The sequence below is a fragment of the Salminus brasiliensis genome, chromosome 11 (genome assembly GCF_030463535.1).
Source record: "Salminus brasiliensis chromosome 11, fSalBra1.hap2, whole genome shotgun sequence".
Lineage (NCBI taxonomy): Eukaryota > Metazoa > Chordata > Actinopteri > Characiformes > Bryconidae > Salminus > Salminus brasiliensis.
This window is the reverse complement of record NC_132888.1, coordinates 12819113-12839306: the sequence shown is the minus strand read 5'-3', so window position 1 is coordinate 12839306 and position 20194 is coordinate 12819113. Positions and strand designations below refer to the sequence as shown.

Below are 20194 nucleotides of genomic sequence, written 5' to 3'. Positions count from 1 at the left end.
ATTTCATTGTACCTTCTCTTTCTTGAACACTTTTAAAGGTTTTCCCAGGCATTTTCTTTTTTTCTCCTCTCGAAAAGTGCATTCTAAGGTGAGGCAGTGAATCATTTAGATGTTTGCAAGGGTGAGTTAAAAAAAAGCCTAAGCGTCTTTGAGAAAGAGGGACTGTCGAGAGAGTGTTATTATCATGTAAATTCCAATGGAGAAAAGGAACAGTGAAACTGATAGCACTGATCTAATTATCTGTAGCCCAGCTCAAGCCCCTGGCCTGAATGGGGGTCCCAGAGAAGCTGCCATAGCCTTACAATAAACAGCTGCACGACAATGGAAAAATAGCTACAAACTTTCCTTGACTCATTGTAGACATTTATTTCTTAGAATCTCAGATTTATTAATATTAGCTTTTACTGCTATAGGATATTAAATACAGCATGATATGATTTCTTTAAAAATCCAACGTCATATCTGCAACATTATTTCTAAAGTATCGGTTACAGTATAAAACATAATCCCGATTTAAATTCAAGCTTTAAACATTGAGACTTTGTCAATGCATCTAGCCCTTTCATTTCTTTCTAAGCAAGTTTCCACATCCTCTTCTTTCTTCAGCAGCCTAATTTTGGCACAGTGACATCACCAAACTAATGGCCGAAATTTTCTCCTCTTCCCGCACAGAGCTTTTGTACATGCTAGTCATTCACATTTGAGGGCCTGACGCACTGATTCCGGAAACAAGTCTCTATGGCCACATAAAGGGCGAGGGGATCAGAGGGGGTTGGGAGTTGAATACTGGCAAGAGAGAAGGGGGGGGGGGGGGGGTTGTGGTGTTGGGAGAATTGCATTACATTAAAGAAAAGAGACAAAGGGGATTCCTGACCACTTGAACTTCCAAAAACGTCCTGATGTGTTTTGTCTGGACGCAATACATGTTAGGAAAGCGAATGCAAATACGTCTGAAACTTTTGACATGCCTCTTTTTACACTGTATACAAACCACACACCCAGACAAAACATCATAATATCTCACATGAAACAAATTATTAGACTGGGAAAAACAATAAGCAAGGTCAAATGGAGGTGAACAAACGTCTCGGTGGGAGAACAAATGAGGCAGGCCGTGAAACAACATTCATCTTTCCGCTTTCGATTCACGTCCCTGGAAAGCTGCTTAAGCAAACGGACCATTGAAAGTGAGCATTGTTTGGTTATCGTTACACACTGTGCACCCCGCCCTCAGCCCAGGGAATTTACAAACTCAGCACCCACTCCTCTTTTTTTTTTTTTTTTACCCCTCCTTTACTCCCTCTCCCTACCCCCCAAACACTCTCTCCATCGACTCTGGGTGTCAAAAGCAGGTTTTACACATTGGCAAATACACACACAACTAATCTGTTCCCACTAGTGTGTGGTCTGCATGAGCAGTGGCATAGACAGGTCCACACACTATGGATCAACGGAATGCTAATAACAAATTTGATTTAAGTGTCATGAGAGAAGAAAGCACAGCCAAATTAATGATGGAACCAAAGTCCTGAAAAAGTGTGTTATGGCTCACACTAACGGCTGCTTCACCACCAGCGTTAGTCTGTATTTGTGTCTAGAGGGACAAACTGAGCATCATCCTCAATTGTGGTTTAGTTTTGCTTATATATATATATATATATATATATATATATAGTATAAGTACTCAGGTGAAGTATGAGATGCAATAAGCATTGCCTAATCTTCAACCAGGATTTTTAACAGGGTAGTAAGTGTGCAGGTCAAATCTATGTCCTCTAACGTCTTCAGCTTCGAAATATACGCAACTGGATCAATCAAGCAAAGCAGTGTCTATGCATACATATTCCAGCTTTGCACAGCAGCACCCCATTTTGCTAATGTGGTCATGTCTTAGCAACTGGTCACATCAAACAAGGATGAACTAATATGGAAATCTGGGGTCGATACAGTAACTGATAATATATTGATTAATACTGATCAATAATCAATAATAGTTGTGATCATTTTTTAAAAGAAAGATGATGATTTTCACATTTACATGTTAAACCAGTTCCCCCTCAGACCAATGTATGAAGTGCAGTGAGTGTGGCTTAGGTCAGAAGTTTAAAGATGGATCATTAACCCTTATTCACCAAAGTTGCCTAAAACAAGCCCATATTGGAGCACACACATCTGCACCTGATCCAATGATGAAAGTTTGGTACCACATCGAAATGAAGTTAAGGAAATCTGTCCTCATAAACTTTCAAGAATTTACATTTATGCTAATTTCATTAGTGAGCCAATAAAAAGAAAGCATTCAGCAACTTATGAGTCAAAATAAAAAAAATAAATATTTCAAATAAGTCAAATAAGTCAAAAATATTTTTGCTTATATTGACAACTTATTATTTAACCGTAGATTAAGCATTTTCCAGGTTATAAAACTGCTCAGGTATGCTTAAACTTACACACACAAAAACACTAAGGTGAAAAACCACAGGATAAGAAAAATCCTGCACCTTATACTTAGGGTTAAATATTGGGCCCAGCCCATTCCCTTACAACCTCTTTACCAGTGTAATCAGCTAGGCACACCCCTCTGTCAGTGCATTGCTGGGTTAAGCCCACCTCAACCACCAACTACTTTATACATCAGTGTTACTGTGAGAAGAACACAGAAACCACTAAGGTTTGATATAAGAGCATAAGAGTGTAACACTACGTTCATGGTCCACTTTCATTACAACTGAGTAAAATGAAGCATAACTATAACAAAATACTACAAGAACAGATAAAAATTCCTTACCTAGTACTTACACCTAGGGCCCAGCCCATCCCCTTTATCGATATTGTAACCACCCACTTTTGCAATTTCTACACAGGAGTCATCAGGTCGGCACCTCTAACGATAAAAGTGATGAACAACAAAGATATTTGTGGAATTTGCACGCACTCAATTTAAGATCAAATTTGACCGTACACAACTTAGATGAATAAGGGCCACTGATTTGATCTTACCTAGCCAAAACACAGGTATGCTTCAGAGAGTTACTGTAAATTTTAGCATTTTTAACATATATATTTATATTGTTACATTATTAAACAGACATTCGTATCTAAATTCATTAATAATATTCATGGAATTTAATATATCTCTTTTTAACGAGTGAGTTTAAAAAACAAATATCCAGTATTCCAATATCCATATCATGTACCATATAATCCAATTAGAGGAATGCCTACAGTACAGTGAAAAACTATTCACCTCTGTCCTGGTTGTCTCTATAAATTTATAATTAAAAATAAATTATGATATGTTAATAATAATGTGATGTGTTTGACAAAGTCCTTCTTTGCATATATTTTACTGTATACTTATAGCTTTCAGTGTGATGGTATGTAAAAACAAGAAAAAAAAATCAGAGAGGGGGCAAACACTTTTTCACTGCACTGTATACACACTGTGGGCCTGGTAGCACAAGAGCTGACACTCTTGTGACCCTTTAAAGATAGTTGCTCGTCATCCATCATTTCATCCCATTCAACTTCATTTCATCTCCAGAGCCTCACCCTTCAACCCCAGCTCACCAGCATGCCAGAACCTCCTCCGCACTCAGGCTGCAGTATTAATAATACTACTAGCGGGGGGCAGCTTGCGAAAGATGAGGGGATGTGGAGGTACAGCAATTTCGAGAGGTTGGAGTTGCCAGTGAAAGAATGGCAGTCTGGGGGAGTCCTGCAGGTTGGTCTGCATGGGGCACGGTCTCCCTGTTATACACTGCTAGCCTCCTGCTAGCCACTTTATTGCTCAACGTCTGCCGCGGAGTTTTCATTAAATCATGCCAGAGCAGTGGCAGAGCAAGAGCAGGAAATGGGATATCTCTGCTGGATTCTATTAATATGCATTTACATTGAAGCAATTTGTGTTTTTACAAAGATACATTTTCTTTCCACATCATACAAATTTTAGATTTCTTCCATTCAAACATTCATTTGCATAACTGAGCAAAAATCTGTGTGAATTTCATCTGCAATCTGCAGCTCTTAAACTCAAACGATGGACACTATATGCATATAGCAACACAGAAAGTCTCAGTTGAGTAATCATTTAAATATTCATTTCAATATTCAAGTATCAAGAAACGGTCTTTTACAGAACAGCGTTCAGCCATAAAGTCATACATTTACTGAATGATATATTTTTATAATAATACACTTGGGGTTAGGGGAATTACAACGGTGTTCACATGTTGCTAGTTGTGTTTGTGAGTTTGTAACACCTGAAAATTATCTTCAAACACATCAGTGGTAGAGGATGCTTATATAGCTTTATAATTGCTGCTATAATTGTAGAATTAATCCTTCTCTTGTTGTGAAAGCAATCGGAACTACCACATCAACTACTAATGCAATGCAAGGAAACTCACAAATTTCATTTATTGTTTTATGTAGTGATCTGTAAATCAAACATTTGCTGAAATAAGCACAGGTAAAAACACTAGATTAGGTAAAAAAAAAATAATAATAATTTTGTACCCTGGTAAAGAGACTCAAAGAATCCGTGCAAGTTTGATCACCCCAGCTTCACAGATCATGTTAGAAAATGTAAAGACAATTACGGTGTTTTAACTAATTGCATATTTTTTTTACCATAACAGCATCCAGAAACTGACACAATGAATAAAACTGTAGCTGTGTCCTAACTCAGGGGCTGCATCCTTTGAAGGACACGGTATACAAAGGCTTTGCCTCCGAAGACTGCGTAGACCACGAAGGTCGAACTGAAAAAAGACGGCCGGCTCTATGGCGAATTTCCTGTTTGTGTTGTGTTCCTGCCCACACCGTTGCATTGTGAAATGCCACTCGTGTCACCTAGCAACCTTAATGGTTGCAGTTGGCACGCAATGAATCTTGGGATATGTTAATTGGCAAAGAATCTACCTGTTGGACCCTTTGTTGCCATGGAAAAGTAGTAGCCGCAGATGAGGGAGCCTTCGAAATGGGACAGCCTAGTCGCAGCCTCCGAAAGATGCATCCCTGAAATTGGGACACTGCTTGTATTTAGCAAATTTACAAAACAGGAAGAAAGAACAGAGGTATACAGAATAGAGGTATATCTCCTCTGTAACACAAAAACCTTCAATATTCAAAATGGCAACTGTACAGAATGGAAAACCTTCTTTGCTTCTATAGTTAAAAGTAAAGTCAAAGTAAAAAAAAAATATTATAACAAGTTATTTTTAGGGTTTTTTATTGGTCCGTTCATTATGAAACTTGAACACATTGTGAAATTCCTTTTTTTTTATTTTTTTTTATTGAAAAACAACCAAATGTTTTTTGCATGATAGTGCATGGAGGTCGGATATAACAACCTTAAATGTTTTCTATCCCACATTATGACGGCTTCTTCATGTTTGACATTATTGCTTCTGCTTCAAATGTTCCACTCATGACCCTAACCACTTATGCTCCATGACTTTTATTACACCCTGAGGATTACTAATCAGTACCTACATGCAACGTAATACAAAACTGGCCGAAAAAAGCCAGAAATCAGTGGCGTGGCTCTGAGGAGTTTTAGAGGTTAAATAGATTTGGAGTATTTTTCTGTTTTAAAAGATAAAATCCATAATACAATCCACAGTAAACTTTCAAGGAACCCAAGTTTACAGATGTGATAAATAAATGCAATGTAACTTGTTCAGACATGGTAATTTGAATGACTGACTAGGTACAATGATACATCCATAACCCAGATTTGCTATTTAGGGAGAAAAATCTGAAAGAGAAACATATATTTAAAAAAAAGTCTATTTAAGTATAAAAACACCTTCTTTGGTCCGGTTTAATAAAGAACTTGCCTTTGGAACACTTTACATAACTGAGATGATTGGTTGTGCTTAGGTTAACTTCTATCAGCCCTGGTCTATTTCGAACTACTCTCCAAAGTGGTTATCATGTACTTGTTGATTGTTTGATCCACTGCTTGAAGTACTGCACCTCCAGGGTCCGGGCATGAATGACAGTTTGTGGGTCATACTCATTATTATAGCGTAAGTCAAGGTGGTGAGCTCCATCAGGGATCAAAATTGCCACCAGAGTCTCTGAGAGAGTCTTGGTAACGCCACCACTCATCCAGGGGTCCAAACCTCCATTACTGCAATAAGAGAAATCACAGTAAACTGTAGTGATGGTCAAACAGATTCAATATTAATTTTCTCACCTGTAGCTCACTGAAACAAGTACAACATTTAGCTTATTTTGTGGCAGCTGTAGGGTCAAGTTAAAATCTTCATACACACACACACACACAGTGAATTCTGAATGAATTTTGAATTCTGAAAGCATTGCGCTGTTCACTGGAATAATTTTTGACTGTTATGTTGCTTAGAAACATAAGCTTAGAATGAATGAACTACATAAAATTCATGACTGCATGAAATTTCATATCTGAAACTCACAACGTTCAGTGGCTGTACCAATCACTTGTTAATATGGCTCCCTTTGGCCCACTGTTGCTTAGCAACAAGAGACTTACAATGCATGTTGGTCCACGGTCGGTTCATGCATCAAGCAACGCTGCTCACTAGAAATTACAAGTGCAATGTGGGAGATTGTAGTGCCCTCGAATTCCACTTCACAATTCTGAGTCTGTTTACACCTGGCATTAAGATGCATTTTTAGGGATCGGATCACGTTCATATTTCACTTGCCCGCAAGAAAAGTCAGGCGTAAACACCCCTAAGATGCACTGTGATCGTATTCCGAACTGATCACTCAAACCACATTCGGAGGTGGTCAGAGACGGATCTCTTCCACATTTAATACAAGTGTGAGCAAACTGTGCACTCTCTTAAAAAAGCAAGTAAAAGAGAGTATTAGTTACTGAGGATCTTGGCTGCACTTGCTAGGAAAGTGTCCAGATACTATCTAGATCCAAAATGCATGTTAATGCAAGGTGTACAGGTTCTCAGAGAAAAATGGCTGACATAACAAATAGTATCCTACAACGTCAATAGAAATGCATTTCAGTCACAGCTATTATTTTTTACGTAATTCAGAACAATACATAAAAAAAATCACATTCTATTTAATGTCTGAGGCTTTTATGAGAGGCATTTGAGCAACCAATTAGGCCAGTGATTCAAGCTGCTTCCCATTCTTATGCAAGTAGTGTAGCAAAGGTGTAGCGTCACGCAAGTTGCCCACCTGAAGATGATGTTGCTGTGGGAGCCAATGTTCTTCCCACCATAAACAGTGCCGGCCCAGTGCTCCCTTGGTCGCACTCCAAACAGGTCATAGCACTCATCAGAGAAAGCCTGGAAGTTCCATGGCTGAGGCTCAAACATGTCTTGAATGCCATCTGTGCACACGGGCATCACCATCTCTGTACAGGACTGGTCGAAGGAATAGTGAAAGAAGTCTTTACTCATATGACACATTCATACCCAAGATAGCAATGACCAGTGAATTAGCCTGCAGGATCTGTAATGATACCCATATTAAATAAGAAACAAGGAGAATAACTGTGCTGTGTGTCTACCTGGTAGAACCAACCCCTAAAGCCCAAACTTCCAGTAGCAGTCTGTGACGTGTTCAGGCATTCAGCACTTCCTGTGTAGTTGTAGTACACTTTCACTGCCTGGGAGATGCCATGTAACAGCTGCTTGTCTGACACCTCAATATCAAGCTGAAGGTGTGTGCACACCACCTGGAAATAAAAGTAACACAGCATTACATTAACACATGAACATCCTGCTAAACTGATGCATTTTCTAGACAGAGAATACATGCACAAAAATGTTTCTTTACATTGGATAAAAATAATTTTAAAAGATTTCATTAAAAAGACTTGTTTTATTGATTGATCACATCATATGTTCACTCACCCAACAAACCCACCCACCTTAATAAGTGAACAAATCCTGCATGTAGTGTTTCAGTTTGCCACATTTCCCAATATGTTAAAATTAAGCAATTAAACAGTAATTGTGCATTAAAACAATTTAAGGAATTTACACGATTATGTTTTTTAATTAGAAAACAGCATGATTTACACAAGTACAACATATTACAGTATCAGACAAATAGCAGAATTAGAAAATAATTCAAATTCCAAAAATTTAATTCAAATGTATTTATATAGCGCTTTTAACAGATGTTGTCACAAAGAAGCTTCACGTAGAATCCAGGTCCGAGCCCATGTAAGTAAGCCAATGGCAACAGTGGCAGGGAAAACTCCTTCAGATCAGAAGGAAGAATCCTTGAGTGGAACCAACACTCAAAAGAGAAACCCATCCTCGTCTGGTCGACACCAGATCGTCAAACAAATAACAGCTAAATATGGAAATACCAAATAAATTGATTGATCACAGCATGATTAATGTTAATAGCCTTTTCAGGAAAACAGACATTAGGTCTATGACTGCCGTGTTTATTTGAATTTGTAAAGAAGAACCCAGAAGGTTCAGTATTCCACTGATGTGTTACTTAAAGCGTTTGGTGTAAAAAACAAAATGCTCCAGCACTTTCTCGGAGCAATCGTCTGATTTGCATGTGAAATTGTGTGGAAAGGAATTTAGCTTTGCTAGAATTTATAGTTGGAGTGCTGGCACAAAGACTCCAGAGCTGTGTAAGATCGACAAGGACAAGGCAAACAAAGAGACCTCAGAAAAGAGAAAAGAAAAAAAAAAAAAAAAAACACACTAAACAGTTCTATTTTTGTGCGACCCTGGTCTGAAAAACAGCACACTAAATGATGCAGTCTACGCAAGCTTTTATTTGATGCATATGGAATGCCTACATTAATATGAGGCAGTGTTTGGGTGTTCAGTGGCTAAAGAGTTCAAGTAGAGTGGAGTTAGCATGGAGTTTGTTGCTAAGGCTTTTGTTCAAGCCCTAAGAGAGGAGGTGGTCTATGCACGAGGTAGACCACAGACATGTCCAAGCTAAGACTTATACCATGACAAAAAATGCAGTGGCTCTCTAAAGCATCTTCTCTCTACTTTTCAGATGAGATTAGGCTTATACATTCATCTCCGCCAACAGATTTCCCTCCTCTAAGCCCTCAATGCCCCCTTCTCACAGTCACTCACATAATCACATTAGCTTTGTCATTAAAAGGCCCCCTCTTTGCACCCACTGTCTAAAGCGCTTTAAAGACCCAGAGGGGTCGCATACATTAGCAGATTTGGGCAAAAATGCTAAAAAAATGACATTTTCTCTTTGTCAGACAAAAACATACCCAAATACAGACATGACACTTGATTTGGTTAACACTTGCAGACTATTTGCATGTCTTGACAAGCTTTTTTAACAAGTGGACATCCATCATCATCTTCTTCTTCATCAACATCATTATCGTTATCATTATTATTAGTAGTAGTAATAGTAGTAATAGTAGTAGTAGTAAATAAACAGTTATGTACAATGTTTCAGAAGGTCTAATTCTTGTATCTTATTTTTGTGTCAATTTAAGCATGCAGCTATGTATGGAGGAAAGAGCATTTGTCTGAAACACATTAAATACTCTTTATTAGTTTGCATTTTTTTGTTATTTAAGCATGGTATGCTATATAACACCAAATTAACATTAAGATATACAACTTGTTCTCCAAAGGTTGGATGGGTTTTTGGATACCTTTATTAATCACTTCCAATAAACACTGAGCAAATGTCAGGATTAATGTAAATACCACTACCTTTACTACTAGTCAAAAGTTACACACAGTAGTACATAAGTTACATAACAATAAAGACATAAAAGCCATGATGCAACATGTGGAATTGTATAAACTCTTTACACCAGCCCCTCCTGTAATGCCAATGCAGCTTTACACACTTTGACACAAATTCTCAAGCAGCTTTAGGAGGGGCCTTCTGGTTCCTAAAGCAGAATCTGCTACAGAATCTGCTACACATATCCTTGGAGAAGGCCTTTAAAAAACATTTAAATGCATATATAAATATGAACATTAAAAAACAACACATTACTTTTTTAATATTTAAGCAAAGGCTCACTTTAAGAGGCATAATCTAATTTTGCAGTCAGGTGACTGGTATTTTAACCTGTAACTTATACTGTTGTTACACAGAGGAATTTATAGTAGCTGTACTGCATTTTGTTTTGAGTAAACTACAAAAATAAATACATCATTATCATTATTATTATTATTATTATTATTGTACTATTATGAAATATAACCAATTTCCTAACTTATATAAGCTTTGTCAGACAAATAGACCCAGTGGAGCAGAATGCACATGCTCCTATTATACAAAGCAGCCAGCACAGAACACCTCAAAGATCTAAAAGGGGTTCTCAATAGGCAGCTTAGTGGTAAAAGAGGAGTTAAAGAATGAACTACCAATAGCAACTGATCAAAGAGAGAGAACACAAATTGAACACCAGCACCTTATGAATATTAATGATGCTTCTAGGGTAAACAAGCAATTACAAAAGACCTGAGCCTTATCTGCACAAGTAATTTGTTTCGGACAACATTAACGAGGGATTCAATTTAGAGAAAATCACAGACTTAAGAGTTGCTTTGTAGTCTTGGCACAACAGTATAACACTGATCATTTTTCGTAGGGATATGATACAATTTATTGAATCTGTAAAATGTACTCTAAAAGATGCATCTGTTCCAGCATCTTTTAAATAATCTCTCAGTGTGTTTGAGCACAAGTTGAGGGTAACAGTGTGCACCCATTATGTTGTCCAAGGTTGTTCTGTGCAATGGGTTCCTAAATGGGTTCCTCAATAATAAGCAAGACTTCTTTCATTTTTTGCAAGCACTTGTTTCATGACAAACTTCAGAAATAAACATGGCCTTTCCTATTCGATTTCTATATTTATTTAGAGTTTAGACACAATATTTCACACAATCTTTGGCACTCAAATGGCAAAGAAGTTATTTATGTGTTATGTGTAATATTTCATAGCATGTGTGTAAGCCTGGTTTCTCTTTCTTTTATTTGAACAAAGCACAGGCACATAAAAAACAGCCCTGCTCTGTGAAAGCATCTGTAAACTTTCCTGCAGTAGAATAAACTGTTCCTGTTTCCAAAGGAAACTTCTTGTTTCTATAAAGGGCAACCTGTGAAAGTGAATTCAAATGTACAGTACCTTAATAGGCCAGCGTGGGAGGGGCTGGAGAAAGTTGGCCTCATAAGGATAATCAACCATTGCCAAGTTCACCCAGGTCTCTTGAAGCCACCCCTTGAAGCCACTCACATCCTCTTCCTTCAGTGGAGAGCATAGCCCAAACTCCTTAGATAGCCACTGCAGACCTTCATCTGGGATCAATCAAATCAAAGCAACATCATTTAAGGACCACAGCAGTGTAACTTTTATCTATGGTCCAGCTGGGACAATCACAAAGAATAGGGCATGCATACAAAAATTGTAAATATTCTAGTAAACAGTGATCACACCCATACTAACCTGTAGAGGATACATTACTGATCGCCATCCACGACCTCCTGATGTTTTTGCTGCAGTTGATTCCACTAATGGCAAAGTCTTGGGTGACTATTTTGTAGAAATCACCACAGGGCACCATATCAGTGAACTGCCAGATTGGAGCTGATGCAGCTAGAGCACTGGAATAAATAAAGTGAATTTAATCAAACTTCAGGTGATTACATGAAGGATCTTTAGATTATTAAATGAAAGGTGAGTGTGAAAGTAAAAGTTGTTAAAAAGTCGTTTCAACTATCAGATGTACATTTCTGTTCGATTCATAAAGCAGTAACAACTGGGATATTAATCCATTTCTCACCCTACAACAACACTGGGGTATTTCATCCTCAGCCAAGCCGACAGCATTCCACCATAGGACCCTCCGATGGCAATAACGGGGCTATTTTGGGCTCCTGCAATAGTCTTCTTGAGGTTTTCAATCAGCACTGAAAAGTCTGCTAAAGCCTGTTCTGATGTCAGGTAGTTCAAATACTTGGCATTCTGAAAGACAGAAAGTGTTAAAAATGATGATATGTCGTGATTCAGATTGCTATCAACATTAGAACACAACTTGGCTTACACTGTAAGATTCATTTCCAAATGGTAAGGATTCTCCATAGTAACGGTGCTCTGCAAAAACCAGCATAGCTCCCAGTTCCTCTGCTATGTCCCACATGAATCCCTGGAATGAAGAAAAAAAATGACCACATTTATAAGAATATATCATCACTGTCACACAAAAAAAATTTATCTCCATTTTTTAACATTTTTTACATCATTTGAATCTGTTTTTTCTATACGTTGTGTCAAAATTTCATGATGAATGGACCAATAGAAATGGTCCAAGGTGACCAGTTTTTTTTCTACTGTAAAGTTGACGTTTGAGATATTTTATCTGGAGAAACCGAAAAGAATACAACTCACCAGACTGGTAACTGAATGAATGATTTAATTAATGAGTGAATTAATGAGGTTCAATGTCATAATTACCGTGTTGTTACAGAACCATGTGATATCTCCTTCATTTCCGGTGTAAAACAGAATCGGGCCGTTCTCCTTGTGCCAGTGCAGGTCATTGAGAAGGAACCTCTGTTTGAATGTGCCATTCTCCAAAAATCCAAAGTGATCAATCTATAAAAGAATAAACCCAGAACACCAGTTTAAGCATGGTACACAATTCAGCTAAGAACACAATACCTTTATGTAATCTTGGTATCCATCAGCTGAAATTGCAAACTTTATGTAACAGGGATGGCGTGCAAGACATGTAGCATGACTGTAGTTATTCCTGGGTGTTCCCATTGGTGATTTGGCCCTGTGCCATGTCGGTATTGTCAAGTGGAAAACCTCAGGGGGAGGATGCAAGGATAATTAGCTTCAATTTGTATTAAAATCCAACGCCAGGCCTCAGGGATGCCACATTAGTTCCGGCTTCACCAGCCCTGTGACGTCCTTTCATTCAACCCCAGAACTCATCCAATGTCTTCCCTATTTATTCCCTCGCCCTGCATTTAAGGAATGGTTGGGGGGGTTGAGGTACGTTCCCAAAGCTGAAGCTCTGTGCTGCTGCTGTGCTTCTTAACTGTTCTCCCCTCTTCTTGAATCACACCCAATAAATAAAGAATGTTCTCCTTTGTGTTGTTTTTTTCCTAACCCTCTCTTTCCCCTCCTTTGGGATAAAAAAGAGGCACAAATTTTATGAGCCAATGACAGTAAATGGATTCCCAGGGCCAAAAATGTTCATTCTCCCAACAGTCAGATCGTGGCTTCCTGCCACATGTCTGTCACTGCTTTCATAGGTTTTAAATAGTAATTCAACTTCAAAGTCATGTTAAAATGCAAAAAAAGAGGAAAAAAAAAACTTTGAAAAGAACTTGTTCCTGCTGGCTTTAAAGTGTGATGTCTCCAAATACATACATACACGTTTATATGAGCAAGTTTCAACACTCAGCATGTAGCAAACTGAAGGCAAACTTCATTGTTGTCGTCCCTTCACAACAACTTTGTCCGACATCACCAAGCTGAACAAAAGACTGGTTTGAATCTATGGTGCCACCTGGTGGTCATGAACACATGATGGCAGCGTTCGTCTTCAAACACAAAAACCACCCTAAAAATCGCAACTGTAAAGTCTAAAACAGACAACCCTTTACATAAAGGTTCTTCATCAATTTAATGATTCTTCACACTCATACATCTCTATTGCAAACATTTGTTTATGTAACCAAAATTGGTTCTACTACTAACAGTGGTTCTCAGTTCTGGTTCTGGAGTACCACTGTCTTGCATGCTGCAGTGTTTTCCTTACTGCAACATACCTAGTTCACCATAGGAACAGCTTGTTATTTAGTTTACTGGATGGATCAAGTATGTTGGTTAAAGGGTAGACTCTAAAGTGTGCAGAGTAAGGGGGTACTCCAGACCTGTGATTGAGAACCATTACTCTACAATACAATAGACACTGTTCTCTAGGGGTTTAACAGCACACAGAGTTCATGATATGCTATGTATTGTACAGTTTTGGTACCGCAATACATTTTATTTACAGAAGTAAAAAAATAAATGGCAAAAAAAAAAACAAAGGCCACAGTGTCTGGTGCAACCATAATTAACACAAACAAGTCATTTTTTGCAGAAAATTAAGAGAAATAAATGTTAATGCTAAGGATGTCCTGATCTGATCCAGTGGCTCAGGATCAGGTCAGATCTAGGCATGTTTTATTGCACCGGGTTTCGGCTATTTTAATCCCAAGTCTTCGTTTTAACCATGGTGTTTAGAGCATGTTAAAACCTAAATGGACTCTTAACTATCTGACACTATTAATATTACCACTATTAACCATCATTACTCTCATTACTCTGACCATCACTGCCATGACTATATTAAGTTATAATACACCACGATTATTATATTATGATTATGAATATGTTGCAAACCACAACAGTATAGATGGTTTGGTCATTTTAATCAATAATGTTTAAATAGTTCTGATCAGAGGAGGATGAGTCGGGTCCCCTTTGTGAGTCTTGGTTCCTCCCAAGGTTTCTTCCTCCAGCTCTGAGGGAGTTTTTCCTTGCCACTGTTGCCGTTGGCTTGTTCACTTGGGGTCTTAGATTTTTCATGTCTTTTTATGTTATTTATTTTTAGACAATATTTTTATATTGTCTTTTACTAATTACTGATTGTGTAAAGCTGCTTCTAGACAACAAACAGCTGTGAAAAGCTATACAAATAAATTTGACTTGACTTGACTTTAGAGCTCCATCTGGTGGTGTCAAGGTGCCATTATCGGACATTATTGTCCAGCCAGCAGCGGTGCGGATGTTCTCAGACTGTAAATAAAAGAGTTAAGAGCCTGCAGTGTGGAGCTATTTTACAGTGGAATATGAAAACAGACTATAATATCTGAACCCATCACTGAAACTCTTTGTTTTACCAGTGAGAGAACCGCTCACCTTTCTTTGTTTTTAAACCAACACTGAAAAGCACATTCAGAACCGAGTACAGACTAACGCTAATGCAAATACACTCACACGCTACAGAAACCCAAATCACACACAGCACATTCACCATATATAAACTACTTATTTCACACAGTAGACAAACAACAACAGATATCAGTCAAGAGTGTGTACCACTACACACATACACACAGGAAGTGACCTGACTGCAGTGTTTTAGAGGAGCTGGGAGCTGATTGGTCAGGGGGGAGAGTCAGACTGGATTATAAGATATTAATACTGTAAAATTAATACAGTCATTTTAAGAAATGTCTCTACTAAACTAAATCATTCAGTTCAGAATGTCTCATTATAAAAACTGCTACTAAAAACTAAAGCGATTTTACTTATTAACTTACTTATTAATGAACAGCTCATCTTATCTAAACTGCCTGAATTATCTTTACAAAGATCGCATCTGTATCGGCTGACGCTGAGCATTTAGAGAAACAACCTGATCTTTACATTTCTAGTTAATGCGAAATGTAAATAATGAGGTTGCCTACACCCTTCCTATTTATTCTGGGGATACCCTGATCTGCACAATGTCAATTATTCTCCACCTCAACACACGATTCAGTTAGTGTAGTGTAGAGGGCAACAAAATTATCTTCCCTGTGACAGACCAGGGTTTGAATTCCCAGCCACACAAGACACACACAATACTAATAAGAAACCTTGGTTAAGACTCTGAACACTACAATCACCTAACATGATTCAATTTTAAGTGTCTATAGATAAGAGCATCAGCCAAATGCCACAAATGTAAATGTAGGTCAGGCCTGATCCGCCTGATATGCTCTCATCTGGCCAGTCAAAACAAATGAAAATGAGAATATGACAAGCACTTTCAGTTCACAAAAACAGTAAGCTGTTACAGCTTCTTATTTTTCCACTTCTGCTTTTCAGTCACCACATAAGGTAAAAAGAATCTGTGTTCTGCTGGAAATTCCCTCTTCTTAAAATGTGAAAACATCAGAACCAGCACAAGCTGCTTTAGGCTTGCTGAACAAGCATTCTTTGCTAGTAACTCATTCTCTGCAAATGCTCAAACCATCTTTATCAGTCAGCAAAAGATTGTGGCGATGTATGCTCTGATCTACTGTGGCGTGCATATGTTTGGGCACCCCTGATCAAAATGTCTTATGGGAAATAGTTAAGTGAGTTGAGTTAAGAAGATAAACTGATCTCCAAAAAGCACAAAGTTATATCTGAAACATTCTTTTCAACATTTTCACCAAGATTAGTGTACTCGTTTTGTCTTGTACTATTATAGAGTGGAAAAAGGCTAAGGAGCACTATGCAAAAGTATGGGCACCCCAAGAGATTTGAGCTCTCATAACTTTTACCAAGGTCTCAGACCTTAATTACCTTGTTAGGGCAAATGGTTTTCTCACAATACTCACTGGGAAAGGCAAGGTGATGGAAAGTTTTACAGCTTTACAAAATATTCTTATACCAAATCCTGTGGACTGACTGAGTAGAATTAGATATTCCTAAATCTTCTTTAGGCAAATAATTATTTGGAGAAAAAGGATGCAGAAATGCACAAAAAGAACACCTCTCCAACTGTTAAGCAATGCAGGTGGGTCGATCGTGCTTGTGCCGCAGCCAGTGGCATAGGGAACATTTCACTGGTAGAGGGAAGAATGGATTCAATCAAATACCAGCACGTTTTATTTATCCTTCTACAGCAGGATCATAATCCTAAATACACCTCAAAATCCACAATGATCTACACAAAGGAGCTCAGGCTGGAAGTCTCACCATGGCCATCGCAGCCCCCTCACACTTAAACATCACTGAAAATCTGTGGATGGATCTAAATAAATAATATAGTATTATATTATTAATAGTATAATATTATATAATATATAATAATATGGGCCAAGAATCTCACAGAACTAGAAGCGTTTTGCTAGGAAAAACGAGCAAAAGTCCCCCGAACAAGAACCGAAAGACTCCTAGTTGTCTGCAAAAAGCATTTTCAAGCTGTGATCTTTGCAAAGAGGACATTACTAAGTACTGACTATGCAAGGAGCCCATACATTTGCTTCAGGCCTTTTTGTTTTGTTATTTTAAAACCGTAATAGATTAAATTAACAAAAATAATTTCACTACTTATTATAGAAATGTGTAATCTTGAAGTTCATATCTATTGAAAATCAGGTCACATTTTACTTCCTAAGCTACAGTTCACAGCAACTTCACAGTAACACAAATTATGACTAGGGGTGTTCAAACCACCATATATGTCCTTCAATAAACACTGGGAAAACCGTATGCCATGAACCACCTTCAAGCTGCTGAACTGTTAAGAACCTATTTTTTAAACCATTACTAGGTTGTTTTGGCAGAAATGGTTCCACACAGACCCATTACTCATTTAAAGTACTCTTAAAGAGGCTAGCACAACTGCAGGTTACTGATTACAACCCGATAAGTGCTGACAAAGGGAAAAGAGAGGACAATAAGGAGCAAGAAGGTCAGGAAATGGCCTCACTCTTCCTTAGGCCTTGGCAGATGAATCTGGCACTGCAAAGCTTTACAAGCAGAACAGGCGGCGTTAAACAATTCCCTTCGATCTGATACGTTCAGGTCAAAAGGTAATTACGTTCACAGTCCAGTCCGCCAGACTGTTTTTGTATTAAACAAGTTGGGGTTTTCCTGTGTCAGCTGTTCTCACGCATAGTAAAGCAACAGCTCAAATACTGCAAAAACGACCTAAAAATCTTCCCAAAAAAATACAGCATCACATCACGCATTCTGCTCCGCTGATCATGTCAAAGAAATGTCGCACATATTCCTAACTCAAGTCTTTTCAGGATGTCACCAAGAGCTTCACTTTCAATTCAAATGCATAAATCCTTCTTGGCCCAATGCCATTACCAGGTGACACAGCACTACAGGCAGGACCAGCGCTAGGTCTCTTCTGGCTTTGCTTTTCTACTTAGTAGGCAAACCGGAAAAGCTGATTGTCAGCAGACACAATACAAAGCAGTGGAGCAGAGATTATGTGCAGAAAATTAAGGAAATCCGTAGAGGAAACCCAGTTGTAAACCATGAGTAAACCACCAACAGATATAACTGCTGGGACTGGGAATATTGTCTTACACTAAAAAAAAAAACAAACAAACAAAACAAAAAATCACAAATGATTTAATTGATTTTAATTTGACAGTTAAAACATTCAGGGTCATATTTTTTATATGCAAATAGTCACAGTCACACAAAAAATGCCAACTTTACAGGAGAAGGAAAAACACCTTAACTTTAAATGGAAGTCAATGGAAAAATATTTTATACCATATATAAACATAAGCTATAAGAGTCTTTTGGAGCCTTTCTGTTGGTCCAATCATGAAATCAAGGTTTTTATATAATGAAAAGAACAACTGCCAGATTTAAAGTATTTTAAAAACCAAGAACAAATCAACTAGCAGTTTTTTTCAGACTTTTTAAGACCTTGTCTTGAAAATCAATCAAATCTCATTTGATCTCACAAATTTTTTAAGAAGTCTTAATGAGCATTTAACCGTAATTTCTATCACTTGAAAGTGTTTAATTTAATACATTCTTTGTCCTAAAGGTCACCTTGCCCATTTCTAAGGACGTTTAGTCCCTAGACCCACTAAAAACCTCAGTAGTAATATATCTACATATGGTTTTATTTTTAATCCTCTGCCACAGGATCTGTAAGTCTTCCAGAAGGATAAACGTGAACACGGAAATCCCCACAGAAGAGTGAAAAGCTACAGGGGTTTTTGTGTGAGTGACAAAATACTATATTATTTAATGTAAGTATATAATGTTTTTCAAACACAGGGTGTAGATATGACTCATCCATATCCAGCAACTACTTTTTTTGCGTAGTTTCATGGACTATTTGTACTTTAAATAATGAGAAACTACAATTTTTCTATTTCTACAGTATTGTAAAATATGAGTAGTCCACTTAGTCCACAAGACTTCTGAGCAATAGAAACTCACCTTAAGCCACATAGTGTGACTGATCTGACACCTATTTCACATGATCATTAGCTGAAGGGTTAAAAAAGCTTGATGAAGTCCAGAAAGTCTTGCAGATACTCAGATACAGCCAGGCTGTGCTGATCCAGCCTGTGAGATCTCTCCACGTGACAGCGTCCAAAACATGCATTTAACTTAGTTCTGAGCAGAAGCTGAAAACCTACCTGCTGTTCCACATATAAGGTTTTGTAGAAGACGGTCCTCTGCTGGGGGGAACTTCGAGTAACTCTGTGTCTGCCGAGAAGATGAGGAGTTTTGAGCGCTGCTGCAGGAGAGCAGGAGGCGAGCAGTGCGAGCAGAGCTGCGGAGAGAAAGAAGGGTCCGGAGCCAGCTCTCATGGCTGATGGAGAGCAGAGGAGAGGACAGGCAAGCCGAAGAGGAGTGTGCCGGGTGTCCCTCCTGGACTGGAGCTACATGAACGGAAGAAGGAAGGAACCTGTCAGTGCTGCTGCTGCTGCTGCTGCTGCTGCTCAGACTCTCCACAGGGTAGCTAGTCCTCCCCCTTTACAGCGGGACACAGCAACTCAGCAAGCACAGCAGTTATGGCATGAAGCAACGACCAGACAACTTTTCCCATTTATCACTCAGCCTCTGTTTAGTCCCAAGTAAAGTCGTTAAGAAGGAAAAACAACATATACAAGCCGTTAAAGCGCAGTTTTCCTTCTTATCGTGTTTTTTTAAAGCTTTTCGGTTTGTGCTTGTGCCACAACAACAAACGCGGCACACTTTACGTCCGCCGTAAAGACACGTCAGGCGCAGTGGCTGACGGGAGTTGTAGTCTTCACATGGTTTCTTGCTGTCCATGATAATCAAGAGCTGGGTAGAGTACAGAAAGATCATTTTCTAACCCTAGCTTTATTCTAGCTACTATTTTGATGAAAACTCCTAGCACTACATTATCCTACCTGTGTAACATGAGTCAAATCTAGCTAAATTCCTCTGGATAAGATTGCAAAAATGATAATGCTCCTGCCTAATAGTGTGAACTGAATAGTAGGAATTCATTTTAACACTTTTAAGTTAAAATTATTAAGCATAAACATCCTAACAGAAGACGAGACACCCAAAGGAATCAGAAGCACTAGTCCTAGTAACACTAAAATAAAATATTAGTAACCAAAATTAAATTAATAATAAAAAACAATTCTGTCCTTACAGATATATACTATATGACAAAAGTATTGGGACACCTGCTCACTTAATGTTTCTTCCAAC

The 20194-nt window shown here is 38.2% G+C and overlaps 1 protein-coding gene across 1 annotated transcript; it reads right to left on the bottom strand.

Annotated features, from left to right (window-relative positions):
• Positions 1-5216: 5216 nt before the first annotated feature.
• Positions 5217-19701, bottom strand: prcp (prolylcarboxypeptidase (angiotensinase C)). The gene is made up of 9 exons (XM_072691820.1): positions 19144-19701; positions 12440-12580; positions 12030-12131; positions 11769-11950; positions 11432-11589; positions 11114-11283; positions 7526-7693; positions 7192-7379; positions 5217-6139 (listed from the first exon to the last, which is right to left on the bottom strand). Exons 1-9 carry the CDS (start codon positions 19315-19317, stop codon positions 5938-5940), a joined length of 1485 nt encoding a protein of 494 aa, XP_072547921.1. The 5' UTR covers positions 19318-19701; the 3' UTR covers positions 5217-5937.
• Between the last annotated feature and the right edge of the window lie 493 nt (positions 19702-20194).